Raw genomic sequence first — 26,927 nt, forward strand, 5'->3', positions numbered from 1 at the left:
CACACCTTCACCTGAGAGCTATGTCTATCAAACTCTTATGTTTTTTCCATAATGTATAACATACTACACATTTTTCATATTAGAGGGTTTAACAGTCTTTTGAAGCAGAGAGGAGTGAAGCAGTGCTGTCCTTTGAGTGCAACACTTTATATATTAGTCATCTAATTAAACCAACTGACCAGAACAGTCATTGCTGGAAATTTGTAAGCCATGCACAGGAAGTTGCTGCTATTGTTTATGCTGTGTCATAACAAAACAGAGATGGATGTTTTAAATCATTTAATTCTTCATGAAAATGCTTCTGAAACCAAACTAAATCATGACAAAACAAAAGTTTGGAGAGGACAGTGACAGACAATACATTAATATTCAAATATAGTTAAAACCTTCATCCTATCCAAACTCCTTGTCCTTGCAAATATCTTTCCTCCACCCAACAAAATAATAAACCAACTAAACGGTGTGCCAACTTAATCTGGAGAACAACCAGAGAAGTCACTAAAAGAGACTGAATGTACAAAAGCAAAGAAAATGGAGGGCTGGGTGCTGTAGAGCTCGGTGACAGATTAAAAATTGCTTTTGTAAAAACATTGCTGCTGCCATCATCAGAAATGCTCTCTTACAATAAATAAATTATATGGTGATTTAATTACACACCTCCAATATTTACAAATAGACTGGGGTGGTTTACCCAGCAAAATGATTTATTTTAAAATAAGTGATTTTAAATATGGGAAATTAATTAATTTTAAAAACTTAATTTATAATGAAAGCACATAGGTGATAAAAAAAAAAAAAATCTAAAAAATAAGAATCAGAGAGTATTGAGGTGGTTGATGTCTATGTTAAGACTTCCTGTTAGAGCTATTATGTTACTACAAAAAAAGTCCAATGATGATCTGTCATGATGATGAGACACAGCAACATCACTTAATGGACTATTACAGAGCTCGGGAAGTCTGAGATAAACTAAAAGCGCATGGTGTACATTTTGATTTATGCTATAAATCTGTCATGTATTGCATTATGAAAGATAAACTGCCATCTAAACATACAGAATTGATACAAATAAATATAGGTGTTGTATGTTTAAAATTATAGAAAACAAGATGCGCCACGATAATACAACAGACTGAAATCGACAGTGACAGAGTAATAAAACAGATACTTGCTGACCTCCAGAGAAGTCTGACAGTCTGACAGAACTTGATACAAGATCACTGAATTCTCTATGCACTTTATGAATATTTGCAGTTGGCTCTGGTTGCACTTAATTGCTTGATCCACTGTACTTGTAATTTTGTATTGCGAAATTCAATAAAGATCTTTAAAAATGTAAAAAAAAAAAAAAAAAAAGAAAAGAAAAGAAAAGAAAAAAAAAGTGGTGGAGGGAGTTAGAGGGTCCTGTGGTGCCTTTCCTTGTTATGACCAACTATAAAGCTCAGATAATGGTGTTTGAGTTAGTGCAATTATTTTACTGGTCTGATTGGTGATACGGGAGAGTTTGATTTTGTGTTTAGTGGTGAACTTATTGTACCAAGACGAAATACTGATGGTGAGTATTGATTCAATGAGTGACTTGTAAATAATTGTTAGCATGCCTTCCTCAACATTGTAAAAGTTTTACGCTTGCTCAGCAGGGGGAGGCGCTGTTGGGCTTTTTTGTAAACTGAGCCGGAAGGTGTCCAATTCTTTTCCTTTTTTTTCTTTTTTTTTTTTTTTTTACAGAACTTTATTGAATTTCACATGATTAAAATTTACAGGAAGGGCAGTAACTTAGATTAACAATAAAGTGCATCCAGTGCCAAAGTGCAAAAACATCAATAAAGTGCAAAAAGGTCCAGTAATCTTATATAAAGTGCTGTCAGGTCATAAATTCAGTATGTTCCAGGGGAGGTGCTGAGATTTGTCCATGGTTCTTCTCCTCCGGAGGTCAGTAAGTATCTGCTTAAATATGGTGTCACTGTCAATCACAGTCTGTTGTATTATCATGGCACATCGTGTTTTCCACAAATTAGAACATACAATACAAATAATTAACTGTATCAGTCCTGTATGTTTATATGGCAGTTTATCATAAATAATACAATACATAACAGATTAATAGCATAAATTAAAGTTTACACCAACAGTTTTTAGTTTATCACAGACTTCCTGAGTTCTGTAACAGTCCAATAATAGATGCTGCTGTGTCTTATCCTCATTGCAAAAGATCATAGGACATTTTTTAGTGGTCACATAACAACTCCAAGACACAACAGCTCCAGGAATTTGAAAGTGTCCACCGGCAGGCAGGCCTTATCTCATGACCCTCTGGCAGGCTTGATGGGTTCAAAGAGTGGTTGGCATACGTCCAATTTCCCGCTGCTCCTACAACACAGCTCTTTGGTCTTGACGATGTTCAGCTTCAGGCAGCTTTCTTTAAAAGGAACCAACCTGCCAATGAAAGCAGGAGCACTGCTCTATGTTCACAGTGTCCTCTGAAAATGGCAATAATTATGATAATGGAAATGGTTGGTGGTATTGATACTGTCAGAATGTATAAAGTAAAAAAGATATACCAGCACATCCGTAGTTATGACAAGCAACAAAGTTCCCCTGACAGAATCTAACTGAGGACAATGTGATTACATGCCTTTTATCTGATGAGTCTTCATTTTCAGTTATACTGATTATATATTTATTCATATATTTTTATACTGATGATACAAACTGTTGATATTACATACAGTTATGTACAGTATGTGTATGTATAGTATAGATCATAACAACTGTGGTGGCAGTTTCTGTAATAAAAGACTCACAAACCAGAGAATGTCTTTCTGGGTTTAATATTACACTTGCAAGCGGGTACAAACATGCAAGAGACACTGTACAGTTAGCTGTATTAGGTAAAGTACAAAGTCATGCTCTGAACAGTCCATTATTATAATTTCAGCAGATAGGTACGGCCTCCTCAGTCATCTGTACACACATAGTTCACTATTGTTCTCTTAATGACATGAGAATGTTTCTCAAACAAGAGGACAGTCTCCATCTTACAGAGAACACAGAGACACTGAGGACCCAATCCTGCCAAACCAGAACCCAAACACAGGATAAAGAGGTTGAGTGAATGTGGTGTTGAAGGTGTGGAGGTGGATCAGTGTGTCAGAGGAGACTCTGTAGAAGGACAGAGTGCCAGCAGGGCAGTCCACATACACTGCTATTCTGTTAGAGACAGAAGAGACGGAGGAGGAGGAGGAGGAGGAGGAGGAGGAGGAGGAGGGGGGAGAGATGACGATTCCTCTGTTATTGTGCCAGACAGAGTTATATTCAGCAGAGCAGTACAGACTCCAGGACTGATCATTCCTTCCAAACACACAGTCATTACTACGCCCTCTCCTTCTAATTCCTCTGTAAGTCACTGATATAAAAACTCCTCCGTTCCACTCGACCTCCCAGTAACAGCGACCAGTTAGACCATTTCTACACAGCAACTGAGGCCAGAAGTCAAATCTGTCTGGATGATCAGGATATGACTGATCCTCCTCCACATATGTCACCTTCCTGTTGTTGTCAGACAGTTTCAGTTTTGTGTTTACTGAGTTTGGATCCAGTGTGAGTTCACAGAAATCTGATGAAGAGAACGAGACACAATACAGCTGCAGTTATTGATCTATCATCTGTTTGATGATAACATCATCTTCATCCTCAGTAGGATTTGAATGATCGATGTCACAAAGAAAAACACACTTACACTTCTTCAGACCTGGTGTCAACCACTGAACTCCAGCAGGCTGCACTCTGAAAGGAGGAGGGGGGCCAGAGCAGCACGTTCTCTTTCAGCATACAAACATGGACATTACATCATCTGCTGTTTTATTATTCTGTTCAAATGTGGGGTTGATAGACTTTCATCCAAACTCAATCTCCTAATCCTTCTGAAACCCTGATTGAATCTAATCAGGTTTAACTTTCAACATTTACAAGAAAACGTCAGTTACAAATAAAAACTCAGAGATTCAGTTGAGATCTACACAAGAACATTCACCAAAGAAAAAAAAACTGGAGGCCTTATCTTGTAATCATACAGAGCCTAGAAGGTGTCATTAATTAAAAAACAACTTGTGCTTGTTAATTTGTTTTTTGGGGTGAGATTCTTGCTTTCAGGCTCTGTCTCTCGCTTTCATGCCACCCAAATAAATCTCACTCCAGATAACAGGAAGTCACAATGCCACCCCTTAATGAAATTCCTGTAAAGTGTACTGAAGTAGCATATCAAATGACATGGTTAAGCTATGTTTGAGTGAAAAAAAAGGTTATGAACACAGTTGCAAGAACAATACTTTCCAGTCCTATCTTGGGATGTTTGATTTGAAAGAGAACTTAGTTTAATTCTAACTATTTCATCTGTTTCACTCTGCGGATGTCTCTTGTTTGCTACTTTGCATTGGATGTTTTCTCACAGTGATGGTTATTTGGGGTGCACTTTCCCTCTATGTGCCTTTTTTCTACCTCTTTCCCAGTCGATGATCATGGAGGCTTTGGTGGAAATTGTAAACGGAAGTTTTGACAGCATTTTGGGTGCAAATTCAAGAGGCTTATTTCCACCCAGTTACCACAGTTACAGTAAAATCAAGCGCACTGGGTGAGTGATGCCAGTTTTGTGATGGGATACTCATTAGCCCCTGGCTGAGCACCACAGTGTTGGAGTTCTCCTGCAGTGTGAAAGGGTTGCCTTCTTGTGACTGTGTGTTGGGAGGAAGGCTCTGACTGTTCTTTGTGCGTATGCTCCAAACCTCAGTCCAGCCCTAAATGGGATGCAGCCGGGTGATTTCATAGTTCTGCTAGGGAACTTTAACACTCACATGGGCAATGAAAGAGAAGCCTGGAGGGGGATGACTAGGAGGAACGCTCTGTTTGATCTGAACCTGAGTGGTGCTTTGTTATTAGACTTCTCTGCTAGTGGCCATAACATACACCATGTTTGAGCATAAGGTGGTTCTTAAGCGTAACTGTGTCATTAGATCTGTGGCTGTGTGTCATGGACACTGAAGGGTGAAGAGATGAGCAGAGCTGTTCACCACCTGGTGGTGAGTTGATCAGGTGGCGGGGGAATCTGCTGGACAGACCTGGTAAACCCAAACGTGTAGTGGTAGGTTTGGGACACGGAATATGAGTAGGCCATGTTCAGGACCTCAATTGTGGAGACAGCTGCTTGGAGTTGTTGCCAGAAGGTCATTAATGCTTGTCGAGGGAGCAACCTTAGAAACCATTGGTGGACACCTGGGATGAAAGAAGTCCTCAAGCTGAAAGGATCTCCTGAAGCAGCAGACAGGCACTGGATGGCCAGAAGGGTGGCAGCTTCAGTGGTTGCTGAAGCAAAAACCTGGGTGTGGGAGGAGTTTGAAGAAGCCATGGGGAAGGACTGAGTTGACCTCGAAGAAGTTCTGGAAAACTGTCAGATGACTCAGGAGGGGGAAGCCCTCTGTTGAGGAGGAAGAGTTGGATGACTAGAGGGAACCCTTACCCATATTCCTGACAGGGGTCGTCTGAGGTAGTTAAGAAGCTCCTCAGTGACAAGGCACCAGGTGTAGATGAGATTCGCCCTGAGATGTTAAGCTTTATTTATTCAGGAAATATTACTGAGATCAAGATATCTTTTGCAAGAGAGACCTGAGAGCGGGTTACATATACACAGGATCACAGGACTGTTCATCACTGTCCAGTGTGTCCCACAAGTTGATAATTTACTAGTGGTGGTGGGTGCATCTTACAATCTCCTGCCTGTATGAGAATAACAAAATGAGGGGGAGGCAGAGTCAGACATGAACTTTACCATTAAGGAAGGTAGGCAACTGCCTGAGGCCCCCAGCTAAAAGCTATGATTAGATTTTTAGATATGAAAAATAGTAAATTATGTTACTATTTTAACTCATTGTACCCCGAAATAACTTACAAAAGGCCCCAAAAGCACTTAAAAAATATACAACTATAGACTTCTACTTCAGAGGAAACATTGTACCACTACATTTACCTGACAGATAAATGTTACTGGGTATGTTGCAGATTCAGATTTTATTCAGGAAATATAACAAATAAATATGATGCATTATTATTCATTAAACTATCCAGCATTATATAAGAATTCAAAGCCCCACCTTGAACACAAGTTAAGTACATGTATGTACACTGTGCTGATAATACCTGTTTCACTCTTCACTTTTAAGTAAAAATTTGAATGCTGAGTTTTACTGTGTGGTATTAATGGTTTTACTTCAGAAAGAGTTGTGAGTCCTTCTACCACTGCCAATACCAACATTCCCAGTTAGAGAAAGGGTGAAAATAAAGCAAAGCAGAGTTTGCCTTGGGCCCTCTAATAACTAAATCTGCCCCTGGGCGGAGTGCTCAGCTATGTTATTATTAACATCATGTCTCCAGCAGTGCAGAGCAGCCTCTCTGCTGTACCGTTAGCTCTGGGGAATGTCATCGATGAACAAGACGGTAAGTGGGCCCAGGGTTTTTAAAGTGAAACAGATTGAGCACCAGGTTATTTTCTTCACCTCAGAGTTGGTTTATAGTGTTTAATGCTGCAGTGTGTGTTTGTCAGCCAGTCTCATTTGTTACTGCTAGAGGTAGCTGCTCCACTCTGCTAATGTTAGTCTCTGAGTGACGGCGTAGAAAGTTTACAATATATTTCACGTTGTTCTCGTAAAGGTAATTATTTAGTTATTAAATCAAAATATGCTTTCTACTGCTACCCTTTGTGAAGATGAACTACAAGATACATGGATGTATTGACAAGATAACTCTAGCGTGTATGCACTGTAGACTGTCTGGGTGCTGCACTGCCCTCACAATTGAGTTTCACCTTTTTCGTTCCGTCAACATCACGTTATTAACTAACATTTAGAAGATCAATTTGACAGTTGTGAATTGATTCAGAATCTTAGGAGATAAGAATCGAGACGCTTATGTAGGCTGAAGGTCCGCTGGTCTGTATGCATTATGAAATGACAATTGCGAACATGCTTCGAAAAGAGAAACAAGCTCTGTTCTGCTACAAGAATCCAATCTGAATTTTGGTTATTGAGCGAGATATTCAACATGAGTTATGTAGGACAATCTGCTGTCTAACCAAGGTCCTAAATATTTATAATGCTGCACTGTGTCAATTAGTTCTCCATTTAGAGCATGGATATGTGTGGGAACATCAATGGTTTGGAAGAGAAAGCCTCATCTGTAGTAGGGTCAATGGCATACAACTGATAGGAGAGCTGCTAGAGGGATTATATATATCTCTTCTGGTGAGGGAACACCTTGTGATCCCCAGGAGGAGCTGGAGGATGTTCTTGGGGATAAGGATGTCTGGTTGACCTTACTCAGGCTGCTGCCACCATGACCCGGATAAGAGGCAGAAAATGGATGGATGGATAGATGGACTTAAGAGATCCTGATCTCATATGAGATCAGGATAGATGTCACGGTGTAATACCTGATCTGGTAATTATGAAATAGTAAGTCATAATGTGTTGCTGAAGTCATTATTATGAGATAAGGTTGTTTTCTTTGGTGAATGCAATATGCTTCCATAGAGATCTTTGACAGAGAAAAGGTTTCCAGCTCTTCCTCTTCTATCAGACATTGTTCCCCATACCTGAGAGTGTCTAGTCCCCAGTGTGGCTCCTCCAGTACAGCCGACAGCAGCTTCACTCCTGAGTCTCCTGGTTGATTGTAGCTCAGATCCAGCTCTCTCAGATGAGAGGGATTAGAGCTCAGAGCTGAGGCCAGAGAAGCACAGCCTTCCTCTGTGATCAGACAGCCTGATAGACTGCAAAACACAAACCAATACATATGTCAGACAGGCTGAGATTATATTGCTGTGTACAGTCAAGTACAAGAACAAACTCTCCAAACAAACGATGAACTGAATCAGGATGTTCCAGAAAGTTGAGCATCCAGTCATTGTGATCTCAATGTTAAAAAAAAAAACTTCCAAATGTCTTCATCAATTGTGAAGCTTTTGGCAAAAGAATAAAGACATGTAGCATTTTTAAACTACACAAAATCAAGGAGCCTCCTGCCATAAAATGTGACTTCACAGTGGTTCATAGAAGTATCCAATGGACAAAGGCAACTAGTCTTCTCTTTAGCCTGCAACTGGTACTTGAACCCCCTGTGAATACTTGATTGTCCAGGTACAATGTTTTTTAGCCAAATATAGAAGAAAACATCTGTGGTATTTAATAATTCAACAACAAAAGCAAAAGGAAATTATGAATAATCAGCATGGAAAGTAATAGTATAGTAACAATGGTTTGACAAATCATATCAACAAAGACAAGTGTACACAGATTTAATGTTTATCCTCTAATATAGTTAAAAATTGAACAGTCATTTGTTGAACAGGTTGATGAATCATGACCTGAGAGTTTCCAGTCTACATTGTGGATTCTTCAGTCCAGCAGACAGTAGCTTCACTCCTGAATCATGCAGGCTGTTGTTACTGAGTTCCAGCTCTCTCAGACTAGAGGACTGGGAGCTGAGAAGTGAGGACAGAGCTGCACAGCTTCTCTCTGAGAGGTTACAGCCACTCAGGCTGAGGAGGAAACACAGAGGAAAAACAAATAAGAAGTTATCTATTTTCCCCTCCTGTTAAAAAGATAGCAGTATATTTATTCCACTCAGACAGTGGAACAGATTGATGCTTTTCTCTGCAGACAGATTCTCCTCAATCTTCTTCTTGATGTACTCGGCTGTTTCATGATTGGTCTGTGAGCTACTTCCTGTCTGTGTCAGCAGACCTTGTAGGAGAGTCTGATTGGTCTGCAGTGAAAGACCCAAGAGAAAGCGGAGGAACAAGTCCAGGTGTCCATTTGGACTCTGTAAGGCCTTGTCCACAGCACTCTGGTAGAGATGTGTATCTGCGGATTCTTGCTTAGTTTCAGACTTCTGAGATATTGTTTGATCTTCTGACAGCACATTGACTCCAGAGTTGATGAATGTCAGATGGACATGAAGAGCGGCCAGAAACTCTTGAACGCTCAGATGGACAAAGCAGAACACCTTGTCATGGTAAAGCCCTATCTCCTCTTTAAAGATCTGTGTGAACACCCCTGAGTACACTGAGGCTGCTCTGATGTCGATGCCACACTCTGCCAGGTCTGATTCATAGAAGATCAGGTTGCCTTTCTGCAGCTGCTCAAAAGCCAGTTTTCCCAGAGAGACAATCATCTTGCTGCTCTCTGGAGTCCAGTGTGGATCTGTCTCAGCTCCTCCATCATACTTGATGTTCTTCAGTTTGGACTGAACAACCAGGAAGTGGATGTACATCTCAGTCAGGGTCTTGGGCAGCTCTCCACCCTCTCTGATTTTCAACACATCCCCCAGAACTGTAGCAGTGATCCAGCAGAATACTGGGATGTGGCACATGATGTGGAGGCTTCGGGATGTCTTGATGTGGGAGATGATGGTGCTGGCCTGCTTCTTATCTCTGAATTTCTTCCTGAAGTACTCCTCCTTCTGTGGGTCAGTGAACCCTCTGACCTCTGTCACCATGTCAACACACTTAGACGGGATCTGATTGGCTGCTGCGGGTCGTGTGGTTATCCAAAGGCGAGCAGAGGGAAGCAGTTCCCCCCTGATGAGGTTTGTCAGCAGCACATCCACTGAGGTGGACTCTGTAACATCAGTCAGGATCTCATTGTTGTGAAAGTCCAGAGGAAGTCGACACTCATCCAGACCGTCAAAGATGAACGCAACCTGGAACTCTTCAAACCTGCAGATTCCTGCTTCTTTGGTTTCAGTAAAGAAGTGATGAACAAGTTCCACCAAGCTGTACTTTTTCTCTTTCAGCACATTCAGCTCTCTGAAAGTGAATGGAAATGTGAACTGTATGTCCTTGTTGGCTTTGTCTTCAGCCCAGTCCAGAGTGAACTTCTGTGTTAAGACTGTTTTTCCAATACCAGCCACTCCCTTTGTCATCACTGTTCTGATTGGTTGAGCTCTTCCAGGTGGGGCTTTAAAGATGTCTTCATGTCTGATTGTTGTTTCTGGTCTGACTGGTTTCCTGGATGCTGTTTCAATCTGTCTGACCTCATGTTCATCATTGACTTCTGCAGTCCCTCCCTCTGTGATGTAGAGCTCTGTGTAGATCTGATTGAGAAAGGTTGGGTTTCCTGCTTTAGCAATCCCCTCAAACACACACTGAAACTTCCTCTTCAGATTAGATTTGAGTTTAGGCTGACAAATTGGAGCAGGAGTTTCTGAATGAACAAACAACAAATACGATCAAAAATTGATTTATAAAGAAAATGTGACAATTTAATTCCCCTAAAGAATGAACATGTTGAACCAATTTTCCTCCATCTCTTGAGACATTAGTACACTCACTGAGCACTTTATTATGAACACCTGTGCAATCTAATGCAATCCAATACAACAGCTCTGCCATAAATTCTACTTTAAGAAGCTTATACATTTTCAGTTTTTGTTGACATTGTCAGAAAAGTGGCGATTCTCCTTATGTTTATTTTATATTAGGAACATTTTTAATATAATGCACCCCGATACACAACCACCAACCACTACGACCTCAATAATAAAAATTAAGTAGAACTATCATCTGTCTGACAATGTCAACAAAAACTGAATTTACTGAATTTATGGCAGAGCGGTTATATCGGATTGTATTACATTGCACAAGTGTTCTTAACAAAGTGCTTGGTGAGTGTAAATGTCCATTTATCCAGCATGTTGAATCTTTATACAAAGCTTCTTACTACTCTGCAGACTGTCAGCCAGCTCCTCCTGCTTCATTATCCTCAGGAAGTGCAGTGTGATCTTCAGAAATGCCTCTCTGCTGCTCTTCCTCAGCTCTTTCTCCTCACTGTCCAATCCCTCATCATCCTCATGATGACCCTCTGGGTAATCTGAACTCAAAATGCCCTGCATCTTCTTCAGCTCACTCTTCACAAAAGTGACAATATTCTCTTCCAGCAGCTGGAACAGAATAATACAGTATGAATGACACAATTAGCCTAAAATCATGGAAGGAAACATCAGATCAATGTTGGATAGACTGACGATTCACTGGTCAACAAAGTGCAGCATAGAGATGATTGTTTAACAGAATAGATGTAAAAGTAATTGTTGTACATGTACAGACCATAAATATGGAGTCCAGGTGTGTTTGATGCTGCTGGGCAGACTGATGACTGGGAACTTCTGAGGTGTCCTGGTCCACTCTGTGGAGGAATCATGAAGAATGCGCTCACATTATCTTTGTCCGCACCGAGACAAACACAAGCTAAAGGTCAATGAATTTATATTTGGATGTGAACAAAGAATCAGATGACTCCTTGTAGTGGTAAAACTTTACTATTCCTGCTGTTCCCACTGAGAATCAACAGTACAGTCTGTTTGTAGCTTTCAGTGCAGACTTTTGCTTCATCAGTCAGTGTGGTTTATTCCCAACAGCTCTCACCAACCCTTCATAAAGCTCTCCCTCCCTCACTGCAAACTGCTGAAGTGCCCTAGAGCAAGGAAGCTAGGGCCCGTGTACCGGTTGTAATGGGCAGCTCCCAGTGTGAATGTGTTTGACTGTCTTGAGTGTGAGGCAGAGTGCTGCTGAAAAAATGCAGTGCTCAGAGAACTTCATTTGACTCAGTAAAAGTTTAAAAATCTTAAATCTCAGAGTCTAACAAAATCAAATAATTGAATTTTGCTTTCAATATCAGTTTTAAATCATTACCCTTGATCAACAGGGTGGTGCCTTTTCCTTGAAGTAAAAAGATGAGGGCCACCTTAAGGAAACCCACACAGGCAAATTGAGCTGGTCTATTATACTACTCTTGTCCCAGAGTCACTAGGCAGAATGCACCTGGCAGCACTTGGTTATCACAGCTGTGATTCCTTAACGGAGCTATGCTACCAAAACTTCCCAGGCAATGACACAGAGGTTGACTCACGTTTCGGAATAGTGCTGCACAGAGGCTCTCAAATGCTATTGATTTTCGAATGAATGGATATTTGGCTTTATTTATGGCATTAAAAAGAGACACTGATTCAGTAAACATTCAGTACATTCAGTAAAAGCTCAGTAAACATTGAGTACAGTCAGACCTATAGTTAGACCTTGAAGTCTCCAATAGGTTTGGCGAGTTCAAAGTTGTTAAAACAACAGGGGTGTTTTGAATACACCAGTTAATTTGTTAGTCTGTCCCTCCCGCCGCATTAAATAATGGATTAATCCTGGAAGGCTACTGATGTAGCACTTTTCTCCTTATGAAAATAATACTGCGATTATTCAATGAGAATTTGGTTGTACATGAACATATCAACCAACTAATTGAAGCATGGACAGGGAAATAATTTATTCATTTGCACACCAGAAAAAACATCTTTCTAACTCAACATGGAATGGAAGGAGACACGAGAGTGAGATCTATCTATCTAAGGAGGAATTCCAGATTTTCTAGAGGACGCTTTGATCATAAGCCAGCTGATCCATAAGGTCAAAGAAAATAAACGGTACCATACAACCTCATTCAGGCAAGTCTGGACCACTACCATATCCCGCAGTCCATTCAAGATATGGTTTCTAGCTGCCTGGTAGGGCTCAATCTATGCTTCTCAACTGGACAGTTTAAAATGCCATGGCAAAATTATTTTAATCAAGCTGCACTATGTCCCCCATTGTGTTCATTATTGGTGTAACCATCATTATCTCAGAAGCAGCAGATGTCATCTGTGGCCCAATTCTTGAGTCTGGCATTCTGGAGCCTGACACTCATGGTTTCATGGATGAAACAGTAACAACTGAGACTCAAGTACATGCCAGATAGGTTTTAACCCTGGACAATTTCACAACATAGGCAAGGATGACCTTTAAGGCCAGGAAGTCCTTGTGAATGGTAGTCAGGAAGGCGAAAGTCACCAGCAAGGTCATGGTTCAAATGCAAAGAGAGCGCATGAGAGGAAAACCTAAAAACATCAACCTCTAGTGCAGGATTGCAGAGACAAAGGATGGTGAGCATGGCTATTCCTTGTTGAGTTTGGTTGCAGAGGCTTCCCTGAAAATTCTGTCTTGTGATTCCTGACTGCTCTGGTTGTCAACAGAAAGGGATGAGGATGTGGCTTAGTGATTGGCTAACTCCCGATTACGCCAATCAGAAGTCACCAAAATTAATGTTGAGTCGGTGTGTACATTTGCTAAAACAATGTCGGACTCTGTAATTTTCTCTGGACCGCTGCCTAATCTGACCAGTGATGACATGTATAGCCGCATGTCACAATTCAACCGCTGGTTGTCGAGGTGGTGTCCAGCAAACGATGTGGGCTTCATAGATAATTGGCAGACTTTCTGGGGAAGACCTGGTCTGATTAGGAGAGACGGCATACATCCCACTTTGGATGGAGCTGCTCTGATATCCAGAAATATGGCCAAGTTTATTAGTAAACCAAAACCATGACAACCCAGAGTTGAGACCAGGAGGCAGAGCTGCAGTCCTACACGCTTCTCTGCGCTTCCATTAGAGCAGTTACCCACCCAAAACCACATAGAGACTGTGTCTGTCCCCCGACCACATAAATCAATTAAATCCAAAGTATATAAAAGAAGAGTCATTCATGAAAATCTAGTAAAAATTAAAACCACTACTGCAATAGTACAACAAAATAAGATAATTAAATGTGGACTCTTGAACATTAGATCTCTTTCATCTAAAGCAGTTTTAGTAAACGATTTAATTTCAGATCATCGTATTGATTTATTTTGTCTCACTGAAACCTGGCTGTGTCATGAAGAATATGTCAGCCTTAATGAATCCACTCCCCCCAGTCATATTAATACTCATATTCCTCGAGACACTGGCCGAGGAGGAGGAGTTGCAGCCATTTTCAACTCAAGCCTAATCATCAACCCTAGACCTAAATTTAATTATAACTCATTCGAAAGCCTTGTTCTTAGTCTCTCCCAGCCAACCTGGAAAACTTGACAGCCAGCTCTATTTGTTATAGTGTACCGTCCTCCTGGCCCGTACTCTGAATTCCTATCTGAATTCTCAGAGTTTTTGTCGTATTTAGTCCTTAGTACAGATAAAGTAATTATAGTAGGTGATTTTAATATTCATGTGGACGTTGATAATGACAGTCTCAGCACTGCATTTCTCTCATTATTAGACTCAATTGGCTTCTCTCAGTGTGTAAATAATCCCACTCACCGTTTTAACCACACCCTAGACCTTGTTCTAATTTATGGGATTGAAATTGAACATTTAATAATTTTTCCACAAAATCCTATTTTATCAGATCATTTTTTAATAACTTTTGAATTCCTATTACTGGATTACACACCATTAGATAAAAATGTCCTCACTAGATGTCTATCTGATAGTGTTGTAGATAAATTTAAGGAAGCAATTCCGTCAATACTGAATTCACTGCCATGTCTGAATACTACAGAGGACTCTTATGTTAACTTTAGTCCCTCCCAAATTGATAATCTTATTGATAGTGCTGCAGGCTCACTAAGACAAACACTCGACTCCATCGCCCCCTTAAAAAAGAAGATGATAAAACGTAAGAGGTTAGCTCCATGGTATAACTCCCAAACCCGCAAATTAAAGCAAACATCGCGAAAATTGGAAAGGATTTGGCGTTCCACCAAAGTAGAAGATTCTCGCTTAGTCTGGCAAGATAGTCTTAAAACATATAGGAAGGCCCTCTGTAATGCCAGAGCCGCCTATTACTCAGCATTAATAGAAGAGAATAAAAACTGCCCTAGGTTCCTTTTCAGCACTTTGGCCAGGCTGACAAAGAGTCATAACTCTACTGATCCATGTATTCCTATAGCTCTCAGTAGTAACGACTTTATGAGCTTCTTTAATGATAAAATTATAACTATTAGAGACAAAATTAACCATCTCCTGCCCTCAACAGGCACCGTTCTCTCCCCAAACACAGGAACCTTGGTAACGGCAGTAAATCCAGACATATATTTGGACTGTTTTTCTCCAGTAGACTTGTCTGAACTAACTTCAATGATTTGTTCAGCTAAACCATCAACCTGTCTCTTAGATCCCATCCCAACTAGGCTGCTTAAGGAAGCCTTACCCTTAGTGAGCACTTCTTTACTAGATATGATCAATCTGTCTTTAGTAACAGGCTATGTACCACAGTCCTTTAAAGTAGCTGTAATTAAACCTCTTCTTAAAAAGCCTACTCTGGATTCAGGTGTTTTAGCCAATTATAGACCTATATCTAACCTTCCATTTCTATCCAAGATCCTTGAGAAAGCAGTCTCTAATCAGTTATGTGACTTTCTACATAACAATAGTTTATTTGAGGATTTTCAGTCAGGATTTAGAGCGCATCATAGCACAGAAACAGCACTGGTGAAAGTCACAAATGACCTCCTAACTGCATCAGACAAAGGATTTGTCTCTATACTTGTCCTGTTAGATCTTAGTGCTGCATTTGACACAATTGACCATCAAATCCTTTTGCAGAGACTGGAACATTTAATTGGCATTAAAGGAACTGCATTAAGCTGGTTTAAGTCTTATTTATCAGACCGATTTCAGTTTGTACATGTTAATGATGAATCCTCCGTGAAGGCAAAAGTTAGACACGGAGTTCCACAAGGTTCTGTACTTGGACCAATTCTATTCACCTTATATATGCTTCCTTTAGGTAATATTATTAGGAAACACTCCATAAATTTTCATTGTTACGCAGACGATACCCAATTATATTTATCAATGAAGCCAGATGAACCCAATCAGTTAAACAAACTCCAAACATGCCTTAACGACATAAAGACCTGGATGACCTGCAATTTTCTACTACTAAATTCAGATAAAACTGAAGTTATTGTGCTTGGCCCTAAACACCTTAGAAACACATTATCTAATGATAAAGCTGCTCTGGATGGCATTACCCTGGCCTCCAGCACCACCGTAAGGAATCTGGGAGTTATCTTTGATCAGGATATGTCCTTTAACTCCCACATAAATCAAATTTCAAGGACTGCCTTTTTTCACTTACGTAATATCTCAAAAATCAGGCACATCCTGTCCCTAAAAGATGCAGAAAAACTAGTTCACGCATTTGTTACTTCTAGGCTGGATTATTGCAATTCCTTATTATCAGGCTGCCCTAACAAGTCTCTAAAGACTCTCCAGCTGGTCCAGAACGCAGCTGCACGTGTATTGACTAAAACTAGAAAAAGAGATCACATTTCTCCCATTTTAGCTTCACTACATTGGCTTCCTGTAAAATCTAGAATAGAATTTAAAATCCTTCTCCTAACTTACAAAGCCCTTAATGGTCAGGCACCATCATATCTTGAAGAGCTCATAATACCGTATTACCCCACTAGAACACTGCGCTCCCAGTATGCAGGCTTACTGGTGGTCCCTACAGTCTTTAAAAGTAGAATGGGAGGCAGAGCCTTCAGCTATCAGGCTCCTCTTCTTTGGAACCATCTACCGGATTCAGTCCGGGGTGCAGACACCCTCTCTATGTTTAAGAGTAGGCTTAAAACTTTCCTTTTTGATAAAGCTTATAGTTAGGGCCAACCAGGCTCGCCTTGGATCAGCCCTTAGTTATGCTGCTATAGGCCTAGACTACTGGGGGACTTCCCATGATGCACTGAGCTCCTCTCTCCTCCTCCTCCTCTCCATCTGTATGCATTCATGTAACAGCAATGCATGTCACTAACTTTGCTTCTTCCCCGGAGTTTTTTGTGCTTTCTCATCTCACAGGAAAACCTGACTCCCGGGCCGAACCTTCGCGGTCCTTCACAGTCCTGATGGCATCCTTCCCTGTCTGTTGATGCTTGTGCTTGTTGTTGTTTGTTGTTGTCTTTGTTTTTCTGCTGTCCCCCCTCCCCCTTCCCCTCTCTCTTTCTCTCTCTCAACCCAACCGGTCAAAGCAGATGGCCGCCCACCAAGAGCCGGGGTCTGCTTGAGGTTTCTACCCGTTAAAGGGGAGTTTTTCCTTACCGCTGTCGCCAAGTGCTTGCTCATGGGGGAACTGTTGGGTCTCTGTAAATTAAAGAGTACGGTCTTGACCTGCTCTATGTGAAAAGTGCCTTGAGATGACTTCTGTTGTGATATGGCGCTATATAAATAAAGATTGATTGATTGATTGATTGATTGGCGGAGGAAGAAGACAGAGATTCTTGATGGATATGGAGTATGTGAGAAGAGAGTAGCTGGTAGTCAAGAGCAGATGGGCAATGATTTGACCACCACTGCTGACCCACCAACTGCATGATGTCATGGTTGAGGGTCAGAACACTGGGAGTTGTGTAATAATAAATAATAATACATTTAATTTGTATCACACTTTTCATTTGCAGTTAATCCCAAAGTGCTACATGCTACAGCTTTAAAAAACATAAAACATACAACATAAAGAAAGTAAAGAGTTAAGATGAAAAAGCCCTCCTGAATGGAAAGGTTTTTAAGCCTTTTTTAAAAGAGACTAGGGTCTGTTCATGTAGGCAGGGAGGCGAATGTCCCTTGATGGATTTGTACGTGAGTAGCAGGACTTTGTAGTCAATCCTGAAGGAGACAGGGAGCCAGTGCAATGAAAACAGAACTGGTGTTATGTGTTCATATTTTTGCACTCTCATCAGCATCCTGGCAGTGCTGTTCTGAATGTATTGGAGCTTCTGGATGCTCCTGCCAGGAATCCCTACTGTTTATCCAGAGAAAATTTCAAATTTAACATCTAAAGCCATCTGCTATCAACCATTGACTGGTCGCTCTTGCAGGACACACAATGGGTCCAGGTCCAGGTCCAAGTCCAGCAGAGTCTGGTCTGTGCTGCTGTGCTGGGCTTCAAACAACACAGAGCTTTGAGTGTGAATAATGATGGTAAAGTGATTTGAGTGCAGGGCAGTCATAGACAGTTAGAGATCATCATCTCACTTCTGAGCTTTGGTTTGACTGTCATGTTCCCCAAATAAAACTGAGTTAGTTACATTTAAAATTTAGCTACAGCTTACCTCTTTGCAGCAGGAGGTTGTCCTTTAAAATGAATAATATCATCCATTGACTGGTCACTCTTGAAGGACACACAGCTGGGTCCAGGTCCAGCAGAGTCTGGTCTGTGCTGCTGTGCTGGGCTTCAACACAACACACACAGAGCTTTGAGTGTGAATAATGATAGTGGCGTGATTTGAGTGAAGAACAGTCATAGACAGTTAGAGATCCTCATCTCACATTTGAGTTTTGGTTTGACTGTCATATTCTCCAAATAAAACTGAGTTAGTTACATTTAAAAAAATAGCTACAGTTTACCTCTTTGCAGCAGGAGGTTGTCCTTTAAAATGAATAATATCATCCATTGACTGGTCACTCTTGAAGGACACACAGCTGGGTCCAGGTCCAGCAGAGTCTGGTCTGTGCTGCTGTGCTGGGCTTCAACACAACACACACAGAGCCTTGAATGTGAATAATGATGGTGAAGTGATTTGAATGAAGAACAGTCATAGACAGAGATCCTCATCTCACCTCTGAGCTTTGGTCTGGCTGTCATGTTCCCCACACAGAGAGCTTTCAGAGGGAGGAACTCCCTCCTCTGTGTCCTCACACTGATGCATGCTGCTGAAGTCACATCCACATCAGTTACACACACTTTCTACCTTCATCTGGAAAGGAAACACAGGCAGCAGAGCTCATAACATCACAACAATTATCACTGAACTGAATGAAAACAGATTCATCACTTTTCTCTGTTTCATCTCAGTATGAACTGAATCTCTTTAAACTGTTGTTCAAACTAAAAAAGTAGATTGAAAACATCCAGCTCTGGGAATTTGTTCACATTTCATTGACTTATCGATTATGTAATAATAATGTGAGTCAGAGAAAGAGCTAAATGATTTATTACAGCCACATCACATTCACTTAGGACTTCTTTTAGTTCTTTTCTAAACATGAAGAAGCAGTACTCGTTTTTTATGCTCCATATATCTGAATGAACTCTCAGAAAACTGGAGGTCTTCAACTCTCACTTCTTTTAAATCAAGGCTCAAAACTTGTCACTGCCTTTAATTCAATTAAATTTGGGGTGATTGATTCATATCTTGTGCTGCACTGCCATTTTTATTCTCCTATTTAATCTGTTTTATTCCATTTTAACTTCTATTTTACTTTACACTTTTAAAATCCTATGTTTCTTTTTATAATTCTTTGTTTTTCTTTTATATCTTTTCTTAATGCATTCATATGTCTTTTATAAAACACTTTGTTGTTTAAAAGCTGCTATATGAATAAAGTTGCTTTGTCTTACATTGAATACAAAAATAAATAGGCGACCAAATATATTCAACTGGTGGAAGATCATTTAAAAAGCAGAGCAAGTTTGTACAGATATTTAACTAGTTTATCACACTGACACTATTTTCTGTATTTCTATTTTGGTTTTCACTGCATCAAATTGTACATAAATCTGCCAGTGTTTTGAACGAATAACGGAACTACTGAGAAAAACTTCAGGATCATCGTTCATTTAATTTTACAGTTTGTGTTGTAAAACCATGACATTCATTTTCAACAGAACTTTCTAAGAGAGAAGCTACTTAAGGTTTCATGTCTGACTTGAGCAAAAGATTTATACTTTCAGAGCTGTCTGTAAGTTTGAAAAATATTTCTCTTAACTTCACTACATTCTGTGATTTTGTCCAAGTCACCATGAAAGGACAGTGTGATGAAAAATGTAGGACGGCGTGGTGCTTGAAAGTTTGTGAACCCTTTAGAATTTGCTCTATTTCTGAATAAATATGACCTAAAATGTGATCAGATTTTCATACGTCCTAAAACTAGATACAGTGAACCCAATTAAACAAACGTAAACTAAAGGACATCCCAACCAAAACTCAAGGCACAAGATTGAAACCTGTTTTAGCCTAATGTTTTCTTAAGTTGTTAAAAGGTTGTTGACCTCAGTAACTGTTGTAAGCACAAGACCAAAATTGACGGATAGTTTCAGTTATTAGGAAGCACCAAATGCTGATTTATCAAGTCAAACTATTGTCTTGATTTGGCTGTAAGTTTGAGCAAATTAATTCCCCATAAATCAGTTTTGTTATATTCCAAACATTGATCTATATTAATGAGACTATAGACGGTGTGAGAATCGCGGTTTATTTTTAAGACAGAGATTGATTGGTCCATCTGTCCATGATGTTCCGCAATGAATCCGCAATATAGTGGCTGAGGTATTAAGTACGGTTTATCCACGTTTTTATCTACCACTACAGCCCTGTTCAAACCCGTGTTCCCCCCATGGTTCCCCCTTCTGGCACCCATACTGTCTACTCAGTTCTGTAGTGTAAATATAAAGATAGACCATTCACCGACAGAAAACTTTTCTCCAGCAGCTGTCCAGCCGAGCGGAGCCGCATTTCGTGTCTCGGACAGCGGGGAGAGCAGCAGCTCATCTCCGCCTCCTCCACAGGCTAATTCAGGCAGGAAAACCAGCCGTCAATCGTCACATCAGTAAGTGATGGTACACAGTATTAACAACACCGTTTTCAACTACGGAGGACGAACTCTATTGCAGCTACTCAACACTTTAAACTCCGAACTACAAAATGGGGGAAATGTGTCCCCGCCCGTTATCAGTTCACCGTTAGTTCCAAACTACACTTTTAATAACCAAACGGCAGATTTCTGCTGTTTCTGGAAGAGCCAAGCTAACAGCAATTAGCGCTAACGACATGAACAAAGAGCAATTTAAGTGTAAAATACCGAAAGCTGTCGGTTACATTACGTTTAGATGGAGACAAGTCTCTGCCACGATGATAGAAGAAAGTGAAACTCCAGCCTAGCGCATCGACTTCTGATGCGAGAATCCGGCCTGGAACACAGTTCTGACGCCTTTTAAAATAAAAGGCGGTCTGACCAAAAAACAGTTATGAAATTTACGATTTAAAAACATTATTTTTATTATTATTGTTTTTACAATACAATTTGTTATTGGGAATATATATATATATATATATATATATATATATATATATATATATATGTAATTTTTTTATTTTATTTTATTATCAAAACTGAGGTTGAGTAATGTTCTCCTGATGTTGATTCATTTTTCATATGTATTAGCATTATCATAAAATGATTCCTAAATTACCTCTGTACTAGAAAAGATAACTTTATCTGTGACGGTGCAATAAATCAATCACAGTTGTCAGTAACACTAATCATGACAGTTTTAGATGCATTTCTTTGTTGCCAATTAAGCATAAATAACAAAAACGTTTTCAGCACAGCAGGCAGTTTTGTGGATTGACAGATTAGACCCTGGACAAAATTAGTCAAAAGAAATTTTAATCAAGTCTGGATTAAAACCTTACATCTCAGAAATATCTGTTGTCTTATGTGTGTCAGGACTAAACAAAACTAAATAGACTAAATCAAATCTCAGTTTGTTAAAAGCAACAAGTGATAGAAAGCTCTGCTCATTTCTCTGTGATGAAGCTGTTTTAGTGAAGAAAGCTGAAAGTACAGAGACTGACTCACAAACGTTCTTCTGCTCTGAACATGAACTCTGTACTTTGTGGTGTTTCAGGAGGAAAACTGCCTCAAATAAACTCTCATATTAGTTTCACATTTTCTCCAGAAGCTTTGAATGAGATCCTGAAATAAAGACAGAAGAAAATACTTTGTTCATTCTTGAAAGAAAACTGCTTTATTTATTCTGTAAAGCTTCAGTTTGTTCACATATCCAATCAGTAAAGTCTGTTAAATGACTCTTGTTCAATGATTTCATGTTCAAATTCACTTCTTCCACACAATCAATTAGTTTAACCCAGAATGTCAGCTATGTACAAGAACATAATAAATGATCTCCTTATCCGATAATTATAGTTTTATAACACATTTCTTTACACATTTACAGAGTGATGAGAGCAAAATATCTGTGATAAAGGAAGGTCTGGTGTTTAAGACGCTGAAGTGGAAGAGAAACAACAGCTCACAAATACATCAATACAAACATGAAACTAACATTTAGAACAAAGAGAAGTTTAAACTTTCATCTGAAGAGATGTGAGTAAAGGTTAAAAACATCGTCATGAGCAGTTATAATCTCCATGACTAAAAATACAGAGGAGAAAGCAGAATTTGGAGAAACACAAAACATCAATAGAAAAACTAATGAGGAGAAGAAAAATGTTGACAATCTCAGTTTGATTGACAGCTGATCTCTGTGCAGTTCAGAAACATAGCAACAAGCTCTCAGAAATAATGGAGATAAACAAAATGAATTACAACAGAATCTGACACATGAAATCTGAAATGACTTCTGTCTATTTGAGTTTACAGAACTCAGCTGTGTCTCCATAAAAATAGCAAAGCCAAAGTCCAGCATAGAGAGGCTGAGTGAATGTGGTCTGGACTCTGTGGAGGAGAGTCATGGTTTCAGAGACACTGTAGAAGGACAGAATACCTGCGCTGTGATCCAGATACAGTCCTACTCTGGAGGAACGAGGACCTGATACGGGAGTTGAGACATTGTTGAACACAAAAGTATAACTCTTAGTGTCACAATATAAAGCCCAAGATTTGTCATTGTGTCCAAATCTACATTCATCATACCGCCCTGCTCTGCTGATATTCTTGTATGCAACTGCTACATAAACTCCTCCCCCTCTCCACTCCACCTCCCAGTAACAACGTCCAGTCAAACTCTCTTTACTCAGGACCTGACACCATCTAATAAATCTGTCTGGGTGACTAGAATAAGAAACTGGACTTGTTAGTTTTGCTTTTCTGTTCCCCTCAGATAATAACAAACGTGTGTTTACTGTGTTTGGATCCAGTGTGATTTCACATGAATATTTTAAGAACTCAGCTCTGGTCTTGGGTTCTTGTTGTGCTAGCAAAACATCCTCTTCAGTCCCTGTCAGTGAGATGTTTGTCCATTTCTCCCTCAGGATGTCCTGTAGTTGATCTCTGAGCACTGACACAGCTGCTGTCACATCCTCAAGGTAGCTCAGAGGACGGATATTGATGCTGGATGAGTCTGCAGGTTCACTGAGTTGTGACAGTGAGGGGTAGTTGTGTAGAAACTGGTTATGATCCTCTGTGTGTGAGAACTGCTCCAGTTCAGCGTCTTTCCTCTTCAGCTCAGTGATCTCCTGCTCCAACTTCTCCTGAAGCTCTTTGACTCGACTCACTTCAGTTTCCTGCTGGGATCTGATTTGCTGCTTCACATCAGAGCTTCTTTTCTGGATGAGATGGATCAGCTCAGTGAAGATCTTCTCACTGTCCTCCACTGCTTTATCAGCAGAGCGACTGACGGCCTCCACCTCCTGTTGAAGCAGCTTCACATCTTTCTCTCTGTCCTGGATTCTCTGCTGGATGTTTTGTCGACTCACCTCGAGCTCTCTCTGCCTCTCAGTCCTTTCTGCTGCAGCTGAGACTGTGTCGTGGCCTTTATGTTCATCCACAGAGCAGAGATAACAGATACTCTGCTGATCAGTACGGCAGAACATCTTCATCACCTCATCATGACGAGAGCAGATGTTCTCCTGGAGCTTCTTGGAAGGGTCGACCAGCTTGTGTTTTTTGAATGTAGGTGATTCATAATGAGGTTGGAGGTGTTTCTCACAATAAGAGGCGAGACACACCATACAAGACTTGAGAGCTTTCAGCTTTCTCCCAGTGCAGAAATCACAGGCCACATCTTCAGATCCAGCATAGCAGTGATCAGCAGGAGCAACTTGGAGTCCAGTCTTCTTCAGCTCCTCCACTAAATCTGCTAACATGGTGTTTTTCACCAGGACAGGCCTCGGTGTGAAGGTCTGTCTGCACTGAGGGCAGCTGTAGATTTTCTTCTCATTCTCTCCATCCCAGAAACTTTTAATACAGCTCATGCAGTAACTGTGTCCACAGGGAATAGTCACCGGATCCTTCAGTAGATCCAGACAGATCGAACAGCAGAATTTTGCTCCGTCCAGCTGAGCTCCTTGCTGCGCCATTTTAGCTCTCAGTGACAACGACTGTCTGAGTTTCACTTTCTGAGAAGTGAAACTAGTTTGCGCTCTGATCTAAACAGCATGTGTTTCTGCAGTGAATGGAGGCTGCAGCTCTTTTACATGTTGGTTACACCCATCTTCAAACTGTAGATCTGAAGGGGACGGAATAAGGAAATACGTGGACAGAGTGGAGCTTGTTGTGTTTGAGAGCAGGAAGAAGAGGGAGGAGTTATCAAGCTATGGTCATTCCAGGAAGAGGAGCAGTTTGAGAGAGTTACTATGTGTTTAACCTTTTATTCACAATGAAGTTCATGTGTCATTTGAAAACACTGGTCACCTGCTTTCTGGTGGCAAAGTAATCTTGGGAATTTGGGAGATCTACACATGGCTCCTCATTTCTCTGAATTCCTGTATTCTCCTAAAATCCAGCTCAATTAAACTTTTTCTGAGAGACATTTCAAACACAACAGATAAAGAATGTCAGACAAGAGTGTCAAAATAAAATTATTTTACACAAAAGCATCTTTGTAAACAGAAAAATTCTCATAAAAACAGCCCAAACACACCCTGGTAAAGTGAATTTTAGTAGCTGGTAGCTCAAACAAAAATTTGTGGAAAATAAGCCTGAACAGTCTTTTAAAAGGTTTTTTTTTTCTTTTTTCTTTTTTACATCCACAGTAATAACTGGTCTTTTACAAATACAGTAAGTAGCCAATTAAACCCATCGGTCTTTCAGTAACTTAAACCAAAAAAACAGCATAATTGTCTGCACTTACACTTAAAATATTCATTCCTAATTACCTGCAGCAGTTTCACACCACCATCTTCATCTTATCGTCTTGAAAACAAATTCTTCAAGAAAACTGTAGACAAACTGAGTTGAGGAGCTTTAACCTCCGCTACATCCCTGGTCAACAGGACTCTGTTGACCCCTCTTGTGTCCTGCATCAGTTTTCAGATTTCAGTTGTTAACCTGCCATGATGTTCAAAGCAGGAAGACATGTAAAAACTTCACTGAGCATTTGGCAGCTTCAAACAATATCAGTAAAGAGAGATTCAAATATATACAATATCATACTGTGTCAGTTTGTTCATAGAAGTCACACTCTGTAACATTGATGCTGCATTCAGGTCACATGGGAAAGATGGGAGATTCTGGGGCTCCGTTATGCTGTGGGGGGCATTTTTCTGGCATGGTTTGGGTCCACTTGTCCCCTTAGAGGAAAGGGTCACTGCAAATCAATACAAAGTTGTTCTAAGTGATCACCTTTATCCTATGATGAAACATTTCTATCCTGATGGGAGTGGTCTCTTCCAGATGCCAATGCCCCCATCCATAGGGCACAAAGGGTCACTGAATGGTTTGATGAGCATGAAAATGATGTGAATCATATGCTATGACCTTCACAGTCACCAGATCTCAACACAAATTGAACACCTATGGGAGATTTTGGACTGACATTTTGGACGAGCGCTCTCGACCACCACCATCAAAACACCAAATGAGGAAATATCTTTGTGAAGAATGGCATTCATCCCTCCAGAAGAGTCCAGAGACTGTAGAATCAATGCCGAGGCACATTGAAGCTGTTCTGGTGGCACGTGGTGGCCAAATATCTTACTAAGACACTTTATGTTGGTTTTTCCTTTAATTTGTCACCCGTCTGTATGTACAGCATGTTTGTGTGTGGTTTAAACTTAACATTAGTCAACAATTAGGTATTTATTCATCAACATTGCAACACTTGTAACAGGGATCGATCATTAACATGAACAATGTCTCTAGTCTCTAAAATATCAGAAAATAATTTTTGGGGGTAAATTGAGCCATTGACTCAACTGATTTTTGATTTGAACTGATTTGATGATTTTACTGAAAAATTAAAGTGTAGCTATGTTTAACTGAATTGTTGTTCTGCTGACATGCATCCTGGAAAATGTGATCTGTGATGCCATCACCTTCACTGAGCACGCCAAGAGGAAGACTGTGACCGCCATGGATGTGGTGTATGCTCTGAAGAGGCAGGGACACACTCTGTACGGCTTTGGAGGTTAAACTTGATCTTGATATGCTGATACTAAAACACAAAGGCTCTTTTAAGAGCTGTCCTATTGTACAGTTTGTAGTAATAGTTGTATATTAGAATATATTAGTATATTATCGTCAACACACTACTTTGTGTATAAAGTGATTTATGTCTCCTGCAATTTGTGTTGAAGCTCCACGTCATCATAAAGAAAAGGCACGGTTTATAATCATTAAGGGTTTAATTCATGGTTAAAAATAATTTATTAATGCTTTGAACATAATTATAAGCCATTGTTCAGCTTAATTTTTAGGCGACCGGGTTGTGAAAATATCCTTCTTTCTCTCAAAATAAATCTGAGGTGAGATGATTAATTGGGTTAGGAAGAGGTTCTGCTGGAGGTTTGTTTTTATTTTTGAACTTTTAATAATCTTTGCTTTTTTGTCACAAGAAAAAAAAAAAAATTACATTCTTATTCATTTGATTATTTTACTGTAGTCCAGTAGTCCCTTAAAATGTATTTATCCTTGTTGATTTTAAAATGTATATCAACGATGAACAAAAAACATATTGTATGTTTATATATCAAAATATATTTTATCTTGTCTCTTGTATATTTATATTTAATATATTTAATTATACCTTTGCTCCTTTTTATTTCTAAAGTATGTTCATGTCTTGTTTCTGGTGTCTTTGCCTCAGTTTTTATTCCCTCTCTTGTTTTGTTACTTTTGTTACTTTTCTATCTTTTTGTATTGTTTAAAACATTTCTCCGATCATTAACATTCACAGAAACACAAGCACAAGGCTTAGACACAGTAATGTTGACATAACATGACCTGTATGGCCTCATCATCAAAAGACTTTCCAGCTTGTATCTTTGTCATGACATTATTTGATTGTGCAGGTCAGCT

General features: G+C 39.9%; 1 protein-coding gene across 1 annotated transcript; it reads right to left on the reverse strand.

The window, feature by feature from the left end:
* Positions 1-2,997: 2,997 nt before the first annotated feature.
* Positions 2,998-24,566, reverse strand: LOC122994675 (tripartite motif-containing protein 16-like). The gene is made up of 2 exons (XM_044369489.1): positions 22,775-24,566; positions 2,998-3,545 (listed from the first exon to the last, which is right to left on the reverse strand). The coding sequence occupies exons 1-2, from the start codon at positions 23,987-23,989 to the stop codon at positions 3,039-3,041; spliced, it is 1,722 nt and encodes a 573-aa protein (XP_044225424.1). The 5' UTR covers positions 23,990-24,566; the 3' UTR covers positions 2,998-3,038.
* Between the last annotated feature and the right edge of the window lie 2,361 nt (positions 24,567-26,927).

The sequence above is a fragment of the Thunnus albacares genome, chromosome 12 (assembly GCF_914725855.1).
Source record: "Thunnus albacares chromosome 12, fThuAlb1.1, whole genome shotgun sequence".
Classification (NCBI taxonomy): Eukaryota; Metazoa; Chordata; class Actinopteri; order Scombriformes; family Scombridae; genus Thunnus; species Thunnus albacares.